The following is a 14,613-nucleotide window of genomic DNA, read 5'->3' as shown; positions in this document are numbered from 1 at the left end:
GGAGACCACCACAGCGCTCGCCAGCCAGGGCCCCTTGGGTCACTGACCCCTCTGTGGCCCTGCCCAGGGAGCGGGGGCTCCCCATCCCCACGTGCGAGGGTCTCAGGGTGCTCTGGCTGGCGCAAGGGCAGGCGGACGGCAGCTCACATGATTACCGAGCCTGCCTACACAAATTAATCATCACTAATTGGATTTTAGGTAAGCCTTCTTTGCAGGAGTTCTGCAAGTAAGTCTTTGAAGTGGGGTTGCGAGTGGCACCTTTATTTAAACAGTGCTACGCCAGGACAGCTGCTCCAGTCCCAGCATCTCTCCCTGCTCCCTTCAGCACAAAAACGTCAATAGGTTAAAATCTCGCTGGATAGCTTTCACTTCCACTAAGTGCACCCAGTTTATTTACATCTCGCTGATTACAAGAGACAACCAACATTTACCAGAGGTGACACTTGATGAGAGCTGGCTGCACCCAGTGACAGCAGGACACGAACTGCTGGTGCCACGGGGCCTTTCAAAGCAAGGGCCGGGGCCCGGCTGTCCCCCCCCCCACCCCCCGGCCACGACGGCAGCCCTCACGTTTTGGTGGGATGCGATACTCTGCAGAGCTGCAGGTCAGAGGTATGCAGGATGCAAAACAAAATACTATGGAGAGAACAACTGCTGCTACAGCTCTGCTCAGCGCCAGCTCTGAGACGAAGGAAAAGGACCGAGCTGTCATTTTTTCCCCCAGTGACAACCAAGCTGCTTTTATTGTGGGTTCCCAGCCCTCAGTTAAGCAGATCCATGCAGCATGTTTAAGCTGTTAAGCTTGGCTGAACGGGGCTGCTCTGCAACTGCTGCTCAGCAGTGGCCAAATTAGAACTGCTCAGAAACATAGACCTATATTCCTACCAACCACCACCCCGTACCGAGAAAGAATTTAGATGCTTCCCAGCTCAGCTCTACAGTTAACAGTAAATAATTGGCTCTAGAAACACAGCAGTGATCCAAGGCATGAAGAGATGTGGTGGGCAGAGCCCGTGGCACAGCCAGGGGCTGGCAGACACATGCAAGTGCAACTGCTCCTTTCCTACCAGGTGCTCGCTATGCACCACAGTGACTGAGCGCTGCCACGTCCTCCCAAACCTGAGACCGAGACCAAGTGCCCAGCTGGGGACGGAGGCTGGAGGAGCCCAAGGGGGCAAGCACAAGACTAGGGCATCAGTCATGGGGCTCACCCCCCACCCCAGCACCCCCAGGTGGGCTGCTCAGGGCTGGGCACAGCCATCCGGACACAGCACCCAGCCCAGCGGCAGCAGTTTCAGTGTCTGTGGTGCAAACTTCACAGGGCAGGGCCAGGAGGAGGTGACTGCAGCAGCAAGTACAGGCCTCACCAGGCAGGAGTGCTCGGCCTCCCAGCCCGATGGCTGTAACCAGCACCTCCAGGCCAGGGCGAGGTGCCAAGCATGCGCTGAGAAGCCAGGGAGCATTTGGGCTCTTCACAGCAATCAAGAAAATGGCAGCACGAAAAACATCCCCTGAGCCCAGTCCCCGCTCCGTCCAAGGCCCTTCCATCTCTGCAGGGTGCTGGGACGCAGCAGGTGAGGGGGGCTCTGGGCAGGGGCTGGGAGGGCCGCAGGCGGAGGCTCCAAGTTTCTCCTTCTTGTGGTCAGCTCGGGAAACAAGCGCTGAAGGGAGAGGTGCCCCGAGGCAGCACCGGGTCCTGCTCGCGCCCGTCCAGGCAGCGCGAGCCCCTCTGCCCCAGGCCATGGGGCATCACGTGTAGCTCCCCGGGCCACCCAGGGGGATCACGAAGACAGAGATGTCATCGCCGGAGCCCAGCCTGTCGTTGGGCAGCCGCCAGCCCCGCTCCTTCAGGACCCCCCTGGAGCGCACCACCAGCTCCTGGGCCACCATCGTGTACCTGGGTAGGCAGAGCACAGCGTGGGTCAGCAGCACCCCAGGCCCACAGCCAGCAGGCTGCGAGGCACCACACTGCTGGCCCCAGCAGGGAAGGAGAAGCTGGAGGAGCCAGAGGTGCAGGAAAGGCTCCCTCAGAGAGATCCAAGCTCAGACGCACACATCCAGACGTGTGCTGTGTACTGCGGAGCAACAGCCCCAAGGCCAGCGGGTACGTGGCCACGACACTGCTCCAGGGAACAAGACCAAGTGGGATGTCACAGTGCAGGCCACGCTTGTCCCCTCCCCACTCGCAGCTCACCTGCACAGGTCATTGGGCTCGTAGCTCGTCAGCACCTCCATCACCACGCTGGCCACCTCCTCGTCGTTGGTGACATCCCAGAGCCCGTCGGTGCCCAAGACCAGAACGTCGTCAGGGCAGTGCTCGTACTGCGTGAGGTCGTAAACCCTAACCTGGGAAGGAATGGGGCAAGACACGAGAGTGAGGGCAGACGAGGCTCGTGGACAGCCCCCTGGCACCGCCACACGCTCCAAGCGCACCACGAGTCCGGGCACCCCGACCGGCTCCAGCTGTCGCAGGAGCCCTTGGGCGAGAAGCAGCCAGAGGCCAGGCTCACCTCCGGGAAGCAGGACAGGAAGGGCTTGATGTGGATGTTGGAGCTGAACACCTTGAGGTCGTGGTCTCCCAGGCCGCGCGTGACTCCGATTGTGGCCATCACCCGCGCCTGGAGGAAGGCGAAACCAAAAGAAAGCTTGAAGCTGCTTCATCTCCACCTCCATTCCCAGCTGAGAAAACGCACGTGGTGTTGGAGCTGCAACAGCGCTAGCAAAAATGCGCTGCATCCTGCAAGTCAGCACGGGCAGACTGAAAGCGGCCCTGCGGTGCCACCACACCGCCCCCTCCCAGGCAGGGGGACCCCACCCCGCACAGCTCATGCCCAGCACTCTACCTTTTTGCCTTCCCCATAGATTAGTGGAAACTTCAGGTCATCCTCTTCGATCTTTTTGTAAGCCCTGGTTAAAGCAAGCCAGAGGCAACGTGTCAGCAGGCGGGCAAGAGCTTCCAGCGCCTCCCCTGTGTGCTCAGGACATGGACAGGCGTCCCTGGACAGGACACCAGCATGCCCCAGGGCCCGCACAAGGAAGGGAGCTGGAGCCAGCAGCCTCCGGGGGGGCAGCAGGGTTACCAGCCGTTCATGTTTTGGTCTCTGTACAGCATCTTCTTCCCCAGCTCCTTGGGCTGGATCCTGCGGGGGAACTCGAGGTGCGTGAACTCCTTCCCCAGCAGCTCAGGCCTCAGGAACGCCTGCGGGACGAAGCAGAGGGCTCAGCCGTGGTGCCAGGAGCGGGGTCCTGCCAGCATCGCCCACCCCCTGGGCTGGCATCGCCCACCGGGCACCCCCACGCCGCACGAGACAGCCGGCACACCAGCCTGCCGGGAAATGGGCTCGGTGCTGTGGGGTGGGGATAACATCAGCTGCTCCAACTGCAACGCCAGCAGGGAGCGGTGCCGCAGCCTCCGAGGCACCCTCCTGAGCTACACCCAGAGGAGAGGAGCAGCTCGGGGTGGCCATGCCAACGCTGAGCAAGGAGTTTGGGGAAATAAACCCAAAAGGAACCATAAAGAGGGCAAGTTCCAGGAGAAGGTGGAATTGGCCCAGGAGGAGGCAGAGCTGCAGACCTCCCGGGGCCCTGGCTCAGCACGCAGCACGGGGCTCGCTGGGCGAAGAGCTGAGACCTCTTCCCTGAGAGCACGTCCTGGCTGCAGCCACGGCCTGGGACGGGGAGCAAGAAGCAGCACAGAGCCTGTGCCAGGACACCCACTGGCCCCTGCCGTGTCCAGGTGACCGCCAGTGCTCCCGTGAGCATCGCTACCCCGTGCGGAGCTGTCACTGCGCTGCTCTTGCGGAGCAGGGGCCCCCCAGGGACCCAGCCCCGGAGCCACCTCCCCAGCACCCTGCGGGTGTCGGCCTCAGCTGCATCGCACAGAACCCCCCGCCCCGCACCCAGCAGACCCCAGCACGCCCTGAGCCAGGAAGCCCCGGCCGAACCCTGCACCAGCAGCCCTGGAGCTTCCCCAAGCACAGCCTGCAGGCGCCAGGGATTGGGACGGTGCTGGAAAATGCAGGTGGAGGAAGAGAGGAGCTGAAAGAAAGGGGAAGAGCCCTCGGGGAGAAGGGCGGTGTTGGTGCAGAGGCATGGAGAGCCCCAGCCACAGCCTGGCCACAGCGCGGCGGAGTAAGCATGCGCCTGGCCCTCTGCCTGCGTGCCCTGCGCATCGCAGCCGGCTGGAGAGGATCCTGCTCACAGCAATTTCTTCCCCGTGGTCATTCAAAAATAGATTTGAGAAAAAGTGCCTTAGTGTTTTTCCAAATATGCTGCAAGCCAGGAAATCACATCCAGCAAGACCTCCTCTAGCAGAAACGCCTCCTCCTCCGTGCTGCCGTCAGAGAGGTCTTTATAACCTTAAAAAGTCTCATTGTACGGCACAGAAAGGTTTGTCCAGGACAAGCAGGAAAGGGAGCTTTCAGGAAGAAAGCTAGAAATCCGCTGGCACACTTCAGCTGCCCCCCAGGGGGCATCCAGGCACGAAAGTAGGACTGAGCACAGCGCTGTGGCCCCCCCTAACACATGAGGGGGCACCACGGGTGGAGGGCACGGAGCCACGCTCCCCTGCACGCAGGGATACAAAGCAGCCTGGTGTGGCACGCAGGCAGGACGTGGTGCCATGACGGGGAGGGGACACTCTGTGGCCCCGGGGCCGGAGCCGAACGAGATGGGCTGAACCAGCTCCACGCACTCCTACCAACACGGTGCCGGTGCCGTGCCGAGAGCCTGGCATCCCCGGTCCCGCAGCGAGCCAGGAGCCAGGCAGCCACGGCACAGCGAGCGGGGGCAGCTCCCAGGCAGCACCCCCCGGCCGGGACGGATGGGTGCCTGCAGCAGGGCCCCGCACCCCGCAGATGGGACAGCCCTGGCAGGGAGCACTGGGGGGCTGCGGAGGGGCCGGGAGGTGGCTCGGCAGGAATCAGATGAGAAGAAAGGTCTTTCTTACTAAAAACTGCAGCCTCTGCCTCTCTGTCTCTGGAGTAAACTCCCTGGACATTGGAATGATTTCCCCGTTACGGATGATAATGGCCCTGCAATGAAACATGGAAGGATGAGATTAGAGAGGAGGAGAGGGGATGGGGTGGGCTGGCTCAGCTCGGGGCAGCCCCACTGGTTCCCTGCCCGGCTGCCCCAGGGGTGCAGCGTCCTCCCCCCGCTGCGGGCCCTCTGCCCAGCCCCAGCTGCAGGGACAGCAGCTCCTGGCTGGCACAGCCCAGCCCTGCAGCCGGCACCCAGGGCAGGGGAGAGAGGACGAGAAAATGGAAGGGAAGCATGGGGCAGAGGGGATGGAGAGCAAACCAGAAGGGATATGGTTAGAGAAGGAGTAGCACAAAGGTTACAAAGCCTCCGTTAGCAGGGGAGTTGCACACAGGACAGGCAGAAGTCACCAGCTGCAGGACAGGGTGCAAGCGCCCAGCCCGCACCCACACCAGTGCTGCAGGTTAAAAAAGTGTTTGATGGGTTAAAACAATGGCTGTTTATGAGATGTTTCTGGAGGTCTGGGGGCATCGAGGATCTGATACCTGTGGCCCATCTGCCCCACTCGCTGTCCTGTCAAGGGCTGCAAGTCCCCTCCAGGGACACAGAGCCCAGGTGAGCCTGGCTCTGGAGGGCTTTGGTGCCCGAGGAGGGAGCGCAGACCCTCGCCCAGCTGCACGGCTACAGCCGTGGTGTCCATGCATGCTGCCTTCCCTGGGCACTGCCAGCAGCTGGAGCCCCAGGCAGGGCCCTGCACCTGAGGACGAGCGGCTCCCCTCCAGCCCCAGCCTCTCCCTGGTGGTGTGGTCCTCACCCAGCCCCGCGGCACCCCACGGCCCCACGGCAGACTGGCAGAGGCCAAGCACAATCCCTGCTCATCACCTCCAGCCTCCGCTCGCGGCTCCTGCCCACGCCACTCTGCACACCCCCAGCAGAAAGGCACCAAGATCTCCTCCGCCATCCCAGGGCAAGAAGTGTTCAAAGCAGCTTCGCCCTCTGTGTGAGACGGAGTTGCCTTCCTGCTGTTTCTCGTGCGGTACGAACGCACCCAGGAGCGACTACAGTAATGCACCCAAGGAAATGAATTTGTCAGGCAAAATCCTTTGCCTCCAAGCTCCCTCGAGCCTTGTCTGCGCACAGATTTGCACGTCCTGATGGAATAGTTCACTCGTATGAAATGTGCCCTAAAATTAATGCTCGCACATTTTCTGCAGCTTTGTTGAGGGCAATTTTCACTCTCCATCTTACAGCCCAGGCCAGCACCGGTGGCAGGGGCTGGTGTGCGATTCGGAGCCATCTGCAAAGCAGAGACACTGCTGAGAAGGAAGGTGGCAAGTCCCAGATTTCAGGAGGAAATTCTGCAGCCCCTCAGTGCACCAGGCAAACACGGAGAGCACAGTGAGGCATGGCACGGCACGGCACGCTGTCCTCAGGGCTTGTGGCCAGGCCGCAGGTTGCTCTGGCTGCTCCTGCCCTCCCCCAGACAGCCCAGCTCCTCACCGCCCTGGCACTGGGGCAAGCCCCGGTACTGGGGGAAGGCCGGGGGCTGTACCTGCTGTCACCAGCGTTGGCCACGTAGAACTTGCCCATGAGGTAGACGGCGGCCAGGGCACAGCAGCCCCCGGGGATGCTCTGGGATGCCCGCTCCTGCTCGATCTGGTCATCCTGGGGAGACAGAGAGTGGGTCTGGGCAGCACGAGCAGCAGCCCCCACCAGCAAGCAGAGGTCCAAGCAGCCCAAAATAGCATCCTGCTGCTCTGTCAGGCTGAGGCCGGGCACCTTGCCCCACGCAGCCTGGGGTCCTGTGGGCAGCAGGGGCACAGCTTCCTTGGGGCTGTGGAGCAGGCAGGAGAGAACAAGATGGGAGGGGAGCAGCTGGGCACTGCTGGAACGAAGTGCAATCAAACCCTGCACCCGCACAGGCCCCAAGCCCAAAGCCTCTGTGCTTTGAACCCCTGAAATAGGGGACAGCATCACACTGGGGCAAGAGCCGCCCTGCCAGGAGCCCTCGCTGCAGACCTGCCTCCTGCTGGAGGGGACAGAAAGCAAAGCAAACGCTCCCAGCCAGTGCCCAACAGGCGTCCTCGCAGGCCAGGGATCGCTCACCATGTGCTTGAAGGCGTTCTCGATGGCACCGATCACCAGGCTCTCATGAGAGACTGCTTTCTCCAGGTGAAAGCGTGGCAGAGCATCGCTGGGGACCTCTCCATTGTCCTCTTTGATGGGTGCCCGGCTCAGCTCAGCTGCGCCAGCCCTGGCATCATGCTGGAGGCAGATGGGAGGCGGGGAGGGGTCCTGCAGGATGTCCACGAGGTCCCGGAGCTGCTCGCAGATGTGCAGGTGGAGCCTCCTGGATGCCATGACGGCAGCACCACTGCCCGCGTGGCCATCAAACAAGGCCCAGTAGTGGAAATAAAAACCCTTTCTGCCCTGCGGGGAGAGAGAGGAAGGTTCAGTGAGTGCTGTGAGGAAGCAGACGGTGGGCAGCAGGGAGCAGCTGGGGCTACTGCTGCAGAGCGAGCGGCCGGGGACACAGACACGGGGCTCTGCCTCTGCTTCGCGTGTCCCAGCGTGGCACGGGCAGGAGCGACGTGGGTGGCTGACGAAGGGCATCTGGACAGGGCTGCCGCTGGCTCGAGTCCAGCCCTGCACTGACACCTGGCACTGCCCGCGCCCCGTCTGCAGCAGCTGGCTCCCCTGGGGCAGCCCGCAGGGGCACAAGGGCCAGTGCCTCCCAGTGCCAGCCAGCCCCAGTCCAGCAGCAGGGCACAGCCACGCGTCCCCTCCTGCCGTGCAGCCGCTCCAGCTCTCACCCCGTGCTGCTCTCACCCCATCCAGCTCCCTGCTGCCATCCCCGGAGGGTGGGTGTCCCCTGGGGCTCGGCCTCCTCTCCACAAACACCACCTCGCAGCACGCCTGGTCCTCGTTGTGCTGGCTCTTGCCCGCATTTATCACCCTGCAAGGAGGGAACGAGGTGTCAAGACTCACTCTTTTGCACCCGAAATATCAGGTTTTGCCCATAGGTACTCCACAAAACCCGACCCTAATTCACTCGCTGAGAACGGGGGTGAGCCAGGCTCCCAGCCACAGCAGAGGCCGCCCCAGCAGCACCTCACCCCCCCGGCCCCATTCCTGCCCCCATCCCCACTCCTCACAGGGGCTCCCGTCCTCCACAGCAGCAGCCAGGCAAGCAGAGGTCCCAGGCCGGCCGCGGGGGCTGACCCGGGGCAGTGGCAGCGCTTGCTCCCTCTGCACCGCGGGGGCCAGGGACAGCGGCTGGTCGGGCACCCACAGAGGGAGGTGGCCAGAAAAAGGTGCCTTTGCCACAGGTCCCCACCACTGCCTCAAGCAGAGCAACTGCCTGAAAACCTGCAGCAGCCTCAGTGCACACACAGCCAGCCTGGGCTCAGACACTGCAAGCGGATTATGGCCTCATCATCAGAGCAGCACTGCTCAGAGGGAGCAGGTGGCTCAGAGGGGAGGAGATGAAAATGACACCAGCAGAACTTTTGCAAAAAGATTCACACCGACTTTTTACAGCTTATGCTGGCAAAGCAGATTTCAGATCCAGATTGCCAAACCTGCTCACGGGGGGAGGCAGTAAATGTGCACAAGAGCTATTTGGGCATGGACTTTTCAAGTGGCTTGCAGAAAGAAGTAAGTCTCGAGACACAGAAGAGAAGTCCTGCTGCTGAGCAGAGGGTGGTTTTCGTTCGTTCCCCCCAGAGCCTGCAAGGTTCCTGCTCCTCTGAGATCGAGCACGGGGCACTCCTACCCCAGCACCTCCCCGGCCAGTCTGCACCTCGGGAGGCTCCCAAGGCACTGGGCAGAGCAGCTCGTGCGCGGGACGCGGGAGCAGGCTGGTGTCACGGAGCAGTACCGGTGGCCTTCAAACCTGCCTTCGGTTCAGGGTGAAACTCACCCCCAGTAAAAGGAGAAGGGAACCGGGCCCTCGAAGGGGAAGTCGGAGTCAGGTCCTGTTCCCAAGACGGCTTCAATTCCCTCCTCCCCCCTCCCGGGGTCTGCGAGAGATCGAGCAGTTCCTTCCCCACTCCCCACCCCCCCCCCGGTGTCGGTTCCCCGTCCGTGACACCGGCACTGGGCACATCGCTGCCGAAAACAGCGGAGCTGGGAAGGCGGCGGGCAGCAGCCCCCCCCCGCACAGCTCGCCCGGCGGCAGGCGGCCCAGGAGCCGGCTTCCACCCGCTCGTCCCGTCCCGTCCCGTCCGCCGGCCCCGATCCATCTCTAACGGCCCCCCTGGGGCGTCCCGCACAGCCGGTAACGGGCGGGGGGCACCGGCCCCGCGCCCTCCCCCCCCCCCCCCCCCGCCCCGCTCACTCGGCGTAGCCCGTGCTCCAGGGCAGGCGGCGGCGGCCGTCGCGGGGGCTCTGCACGGCCCGGCCCGTGTGGTCGTCGGCGCGGCGCAGCTCCTCGGGCGTCAGCTGCAGGAAGGCCGGCCGGCAGAACAACGCCGCCGCCCCCCCGCCGCCGCCGCCGCCCCCCGCCCCGCCGCGCCGGGGCTCGGCCGGGGGCTGCGCGCCCGCCCCGGGGCCCAGCCCGGCCACCAGGTGCGCCACCGCCGAGCGCACCCGCAGCAGCATGCCGGGCCGAGCCGCGCCGCGCCGAGCCGAGCCCGGCCCCGCCCCGCGCCCCGCCCCGGTTACCGGGGCCGCCGCCGCCGCCCTCCCCCGGCGGGAGCCGCGCTCCGGGAGATGCGCAGCGCCGCCAGGCCGGGCCCCGGCAGCGCCCCCCGGGGCGCCCGCAGGCCGGGTTAGCCCCAGGTTAGCCCCGCTCCCGGCCCCCCGGCTCCTGCCCAACGCGGAGTCAGGACCGGGGGAGGCGAGGTCAGTGCCGCAGCCCCCCCGGGGCGCCGCTGGGGACCCCCTGCGGGCAGCCCGGCGCTCCTCCCGGTGCTCCTCCCGCTGCCAGCCGCGCAGCAGCCGGCACGGCGCGGGGCAGCGGCCGGCAGCGCTGGGAGGGGCCGCGGGAGGCGGAGGAGCAGCAGGGGGAGGGACGCGCGTGTGCTGCCCGCGGGCTCACCCTGCCCACGCGTGCCCGCTGCCCTGCCCTCGCTCTGCCGCAGGTGAGCGGACGGGCTTCCAGGCTGGTGCTTCCCGGGCTGCAGCAAAGCCTCCTACTCCGACCCAGCATCTACTTCCCGTGGCAGGTGCCTTGTCGCTCTCCCTGCGCTCCTCAGTGAAACCCAACCCACTCGCAATCGCGCCAGGCTATTAATAACTAGCCAGCCTGCAGAGGAGCAAGGAGCTGCCGTGGCTAAGGACTGGGAGCAGAACCTCTTCCTTCCACTGAAGCTGCAATAGGCCAGCCCCGGCGAGGGTGCAGCTTTAACTGACCTGGAGTAACACGCTCCCGCTGGAAGACCTGGCAGCTCAGACGGTGTCTCTTGCACAGCCTGACCTCAGCACCTCCCTTCCTCTGGGTTCCTATGACAACAGCAAAAAACCCGCTGAAAAAACACCGTGTTTCCCTGCTGTAAAGCAAAATTGAGTTTGTTTGCTAGGACCTGCGTGCTCCAGTGCTCTCAGTTCTCCAAGGGAGCTGCTTTCTTCCTTTCGATACAGGTCTTCTGTGCTGTAAGGTCTGAGCAGACCTTCAAGGCTACCTCTGTAAAGCTCTGAGTGCTTTAGCCTGCACCCTTGGCTAGATCTTGCTTAATTACAGCAGACTGTTAAGGTCAACCTATGGATGCTATTCAGTACTCCCTGTATTCCTTTTATCCCTAGCTTCAAGTTACTTAGCAGTCTGTCACATTAAGGTCCACACATGCCCAAACTCGTACCCCCCCTTCCCACTCCGCTTTCTGATGCCTACTCTCAACGCTCCTGTTTGAAGCTCTTGCTTCGTTTCTTGCCTTCTTTCGCACCACCTGGGTGTCCCCACTGTTGTTTGGCTCCAATTAAATTATTCCCTGCTCTTTCCCCCACAGGAACGAGGGAGGCTTGGAGGAACTGCTGGTCTGCAACTCCCTGAGCTGGAACATGGCTAAGGTCAGGCTCCTCGCTGCATTTCGATAGGGGGGTCAAATTTCACCGTCCCTTTCTATCTAACCGTAGGGACCTCTGAACCTCTGCTGCCGGCCCGGAGCTGGGTGAGGACCTCGTCCTGCCCAGCTCTTCCTCCACCTCCTCGCTGCGCCACCCGGCAGGATTCGCGTGCGCCCCTTCCCCGGGCTGGGCTGCGGCCGCCCCCGGCGCTCCCCTCCCCTGCCCGCCCCTTCCTTTGCCGCTCCGCCGGGGGGGGGCGCGGGGCTGCGGGAGGGGGCGCGGGGCTGCAGGGGGGGGGGGCGCGGGGCCGCGGGGGGGGGGGGCGCGGGGGCGGGGGGGGGGGGCGCGGGGCTGCAGGGCGGGCGGCGGGCGCTGGGGGGCGGCACAGGCTGCGCCACGGGCCGGGCGTTCTCCCGGCCCCCCCCCCGGCCCACCCTTCGAGCCCCTTCTGGCCGGGGCTGGGCAGGGGCAGCCGCGGCCGGGCCCCGAGCGCACCCTCTGTGCCGCCGAGGTCGCGAAGCAGCGGCCTGGCAGGGCCGTTCCTCCCCTCGGGGGGCGGCCAGCCCGCCATGAGCCACCAGGATGCTTTCCTTGGAAAGAAGGAAATGGAAGTGTCCGAAACGACTTCTGTGCGAGGCTGATCTTGTTTTGTAGGCATGTTTTTTTCCCGTTATGCTAAGCACTACGCAGAAAGAATGGTGTGACATAAAAACACGCTGCAGGAATGTTCCCTGAGACAATGTGGTGCTAATAGCTGTTTTCCAAGAAAGAGAGCTACGTTTCCTCCTATTCATCGTGCCCGCAAGCTCTCTGGGAGGTTTCCTCCTTGTCTGCCGTCCTGGTGAGCCTTTTCGCAGTGCCGCCTGCATGCGTGCTGGGGTTCACAGGCGGTCACAGGCTGAGTCAGGCTGCAAGTGCTGGGGGGCAGCTCCAGGAAAATCCCCTGTGGCAAGCTGGGACGACATCTGCTCTGCCCTCGTGTTTCCCACTCTGGGATTCCCGCCTGGCATGGCCTCTGCCCCCTGCTCCCCGGCTCAGCGAAGCCGCGCGCCCCGCCTGCACCAGGAGCTCACCCTTCTGGAGACGGCTCCGGGTGCTCTCTCTAACTTACTTGGCAGACCTGCTGTCCTGGAGAATCCCACCAAAAGCCACCAGCTTTCTGCTTCCAAACTTGGTCCTGGAGGCATCTCGGCCCCCAGGCTGTAGCGAGCTCCTTCCAGCACAACAAAACTGCCGCAGCTCCCCTCAAGTGGGTGATTGCTTGCATTGATCTAAATCCGGGGGTTCTGTGTGCCGCTCTGCATCATCTGAGGATTTCTGCTCATGCTAAACGCTGACTAAAAGCTAGTAACAAGGGAATTGGGCTTAAATTTTGCTACTTTGCTTCATTTCTCCTGCAACTGCTCATCATTAAAAAAGCCTTTCTAATGTTCACATTCCTATGCGTTGCTGGGCCTCAGAGGAGGTAGGACGAAGCCAGGGATATCTGAGCTGTAATGCACTTTCTGGTAAGAAAATGTGAAAGAATGACATGTTGGTGGCATTTAAGCCAGTATGGAAGTAGATTAAACATCTTGATCATAAAAGTACCAGAGGATGTTTTAAAATAAGCTCTTTGCAGCAGTGCATTAGTCGACTGCACAGCTTTACTGTGTAATGAGCAATATATTAATTTATAATTAGTGTAATACAGTGAAGCTCAGCAATAGCTCTGCACTCTGGATAATTCATCAACAGAAGAAGCAGCTCTTAATGGTTTCCAAGGCTTGTCTGTCCCCTGTAATTGGGAAGTTCAGAATTTATTGTTATTTCTTTTAAGGGATAATGTGATTGCAACCACACATCTTTATTCCATGTCTGTTCGTGCTCGAGTGCAGAAAAGCCTTGGGGGCACTGCAGCTCAGGGCTCGTCCGCGACCTCTTTGCAGCTTGTGGCAGACTGAAGGACCCAGTGCAGGTGCGTATTTCCTGCAGGCTTTTACCACCACCTCCCTCTGCTGCAGAGGGGGAGGTCAGCAGGTGAATCTCCTCGAGTCACTTGGCTTTTGCCCCTTCTCTGATGCTACCAAAACTGACTTACCCCTTCCACACCACCCAAGGGATCTTTGTGCTAAAATCTGCTCTCAAAGGCTTCAGGGGAATGAACAGCCCCCCGCCGCCTCCCTTTCTCTTCAGTAAAATAATGAACTCCTTGAAGAATCATAGCCAGGAACGAGAACAGTGTTGAAGATTGCTGCTGGGAAGTCTAACAAGAAGTCAGGGGGGAAGAGAAATTACCGTGTTCTCTTCCACCGGAATTTAAATGAAATCTGTTTAACTGAAGTCTTAATTCTTCCCTGCATTGAAATGCTGTGATCTGGAAAGCAGCAAGTTTGTACTTCTATACTATTACATCAATGAAGAGCTTGATTTTGTATGCTTCCTTATTGAATAATCTGCCCTGATTTAATTGGAATTTGGCTGATGTGAAAGGTGGTTTTGATTGCATTTGCTCTTGATCGTTCCCATTAAAACTTTGTGATCTGGAAAGTAATATGTTTGTATTTACTTATCACAGCAATAGAGACTTGAATTTGTGGACTCTCTGTCAAGTTACCTGATGAATATAAACAGCAGATTTAATTTTGTTTCATATTGATTTTTGCCGTTATTATTAAAACTCTCTGATCTGAAGAGTAAGATGCTTTTATTTCCTTAATATCTTATAACTGGAGTTTGGATTAATCTTGCAGAGCTTTTTCCCTTTCTTTTGAGCAGCCAAGTCTAATCAACTGGAACTTAACAAGATAATGCAATTTTCCCCCTTAAAAAAGGGGGAAAGAAACTCAGTTCCATTTAGTGAAATAGCAGAGGAAATGTGCTCTTATCGAGGGCTTCTTAATACCAGGAGTACTCTTGCCTGGCTTCCTGCACGCACTTAGGGTGCCTCTGCCCAGGGAGAAGGCCAAGGAGGCAGCTGCATCGGGGCTGCCTGGGGCCAGGCAGTGCCTCTGTGCTCAGCTTCCTCCAGCACTAATCGTTTTCACTGATCTGGACTGGAGACGCTATAAATCAAACCAAGATTAGAAAGGGATGAGCCTGGGCTTCTGCTGCGGATCCGTGGAGGGGAGAGAAACCTTCCCAGTGGGGAATACTGTCTGTCCTGCATCCTTTCCTAGGAAAAAAAAAAAAAAAAAAAAAGCTGGAGACATTGGATGGAAGGCCTGTGGAGACAGAGGTTGTGGTTTGCTCTAAGTGGCTGCAGAAACTGCTTGGATCAGAGAAAGAAAACCAGGTCAGACGATGAGGCTTGTCAGACGCACGGACTATGGGAGGAGCTGGAGCCACAGCCCAGGGGAGCAGGATGGAGCCAGGCCGGGTCCAGTGTGCACCAAAGCCACAGGAGAGGGTGCTGGGTGGCAGCAAGGAGCCCCGCTGTGGGGCAGCCTGGGCTTGTACAAACCCAGGCACTGGGAGCTCCTGGCAAGGGTGGCCTGAACTTGGCACTTCACCGGGGGGCTCAGCAGAGCCCAGTCCAAGGCTGATGCCCTGGCTGGGGAAAGGGGACGTGGAAAGGCTTTGGTGATCTCACGGAAAGAAAACAGCCATGAGATTTGCAAGCTGCCCACGCGCGGGTTGTCTGAACAG

General features: G+C 60.9%; 1 protein-coding gene and 1 long non-coding RNA gene across 5 annotated transcripts; one reads left to right on the top strand and one right to left on the bottom strand.

Annotated features, from left to right (window-relative positions):
- Positions 1-360: 360 nt before the first annotated feature.
- Positions 361-10,188, bottom strand: PPM1J (protein phosphatase, Mg2+/Mn2+ dependent 1J). 3 transcript variants are annotated; one of them, XM_040535666.1, is made up of 10 exons: positions 10,022-10,188; positions 7,810-7,936; positions 7,087-7,410; positions 6,533-6,645; positions 4,949-5,033; positions 3,081-3,199; positions 2,844-2,907; positions 2,511-2,618; positions 2,195-2,346; positions 361-1,897 (listed from the first exon to the last, which is right to left on the bottom strand). In XM_040535666.1, the coding sequence occupies exons 3-10, from the start codon at positions 7,339-7,341 to the stop codon at positions 1,750-1,752; spliced, it is 1,044 nt and encodes a 347-aa protein (XP_040391600.1). In that variant the 5' UTR covers positions 7,342-7,410; positions 7,810-7,936; positions 10,022-10,188; the 3' UTR covers positions 361-1,749. The 3 variants fall into 3 exon arrangements, with proteins under 3 accessions (XP_040391600.1, XP_040391598.1, XP_040391599.1); XM_040535664.1 differs by lacking the exon at positions 10,022-10,188 and adding an exon at positions 9,320-9,619; XM_040535665.1 differs by lacking the exon at positions 10,022-10,188 and adding an exon at positions 8,903-9,298.
- A 1,264-nt stretch (positions 10,189-11,452) lies between these two features.
- Positions 11,453-13,457, top strand: LOC121059188. Of its 2 annotated transcripts, none has more exons than XR_005814454.1 (3): positions 11,453-11,827; positions 12,864-12,943; positions 13,162-13,457. It is a non-coding gene; the product is annotated as an uncharacterized LOC121059188 (long non-coding RNA). The 2 variants fall into 2 exon arrangements; XR_005814453.1 differs by having other exon boundaries at positions 12,806-12,943.
- The last annotated feature ends 1,156 nt before the right edge of the window (positions 13,458-14,613 follow it).

Source organism: Cygnus olor, chromosome 24 (assembly GCF_009769625.2).
Source record: "Cygnus olor isolate bCygOlo1 chromosome 24, bCygOlo1.pri.v2, whole genome shotgun sequence".
Lineage (NCBI taxonomy): Eukaryota > Metazoa > Chordata > Aves > Anseriformes > Anatidae > Cygnus > Cygnus olor.
Note: the sequence above shows the minus strand (reverse complement) of the source record. Positions and strands in the feature narration are given on the sequence as shown.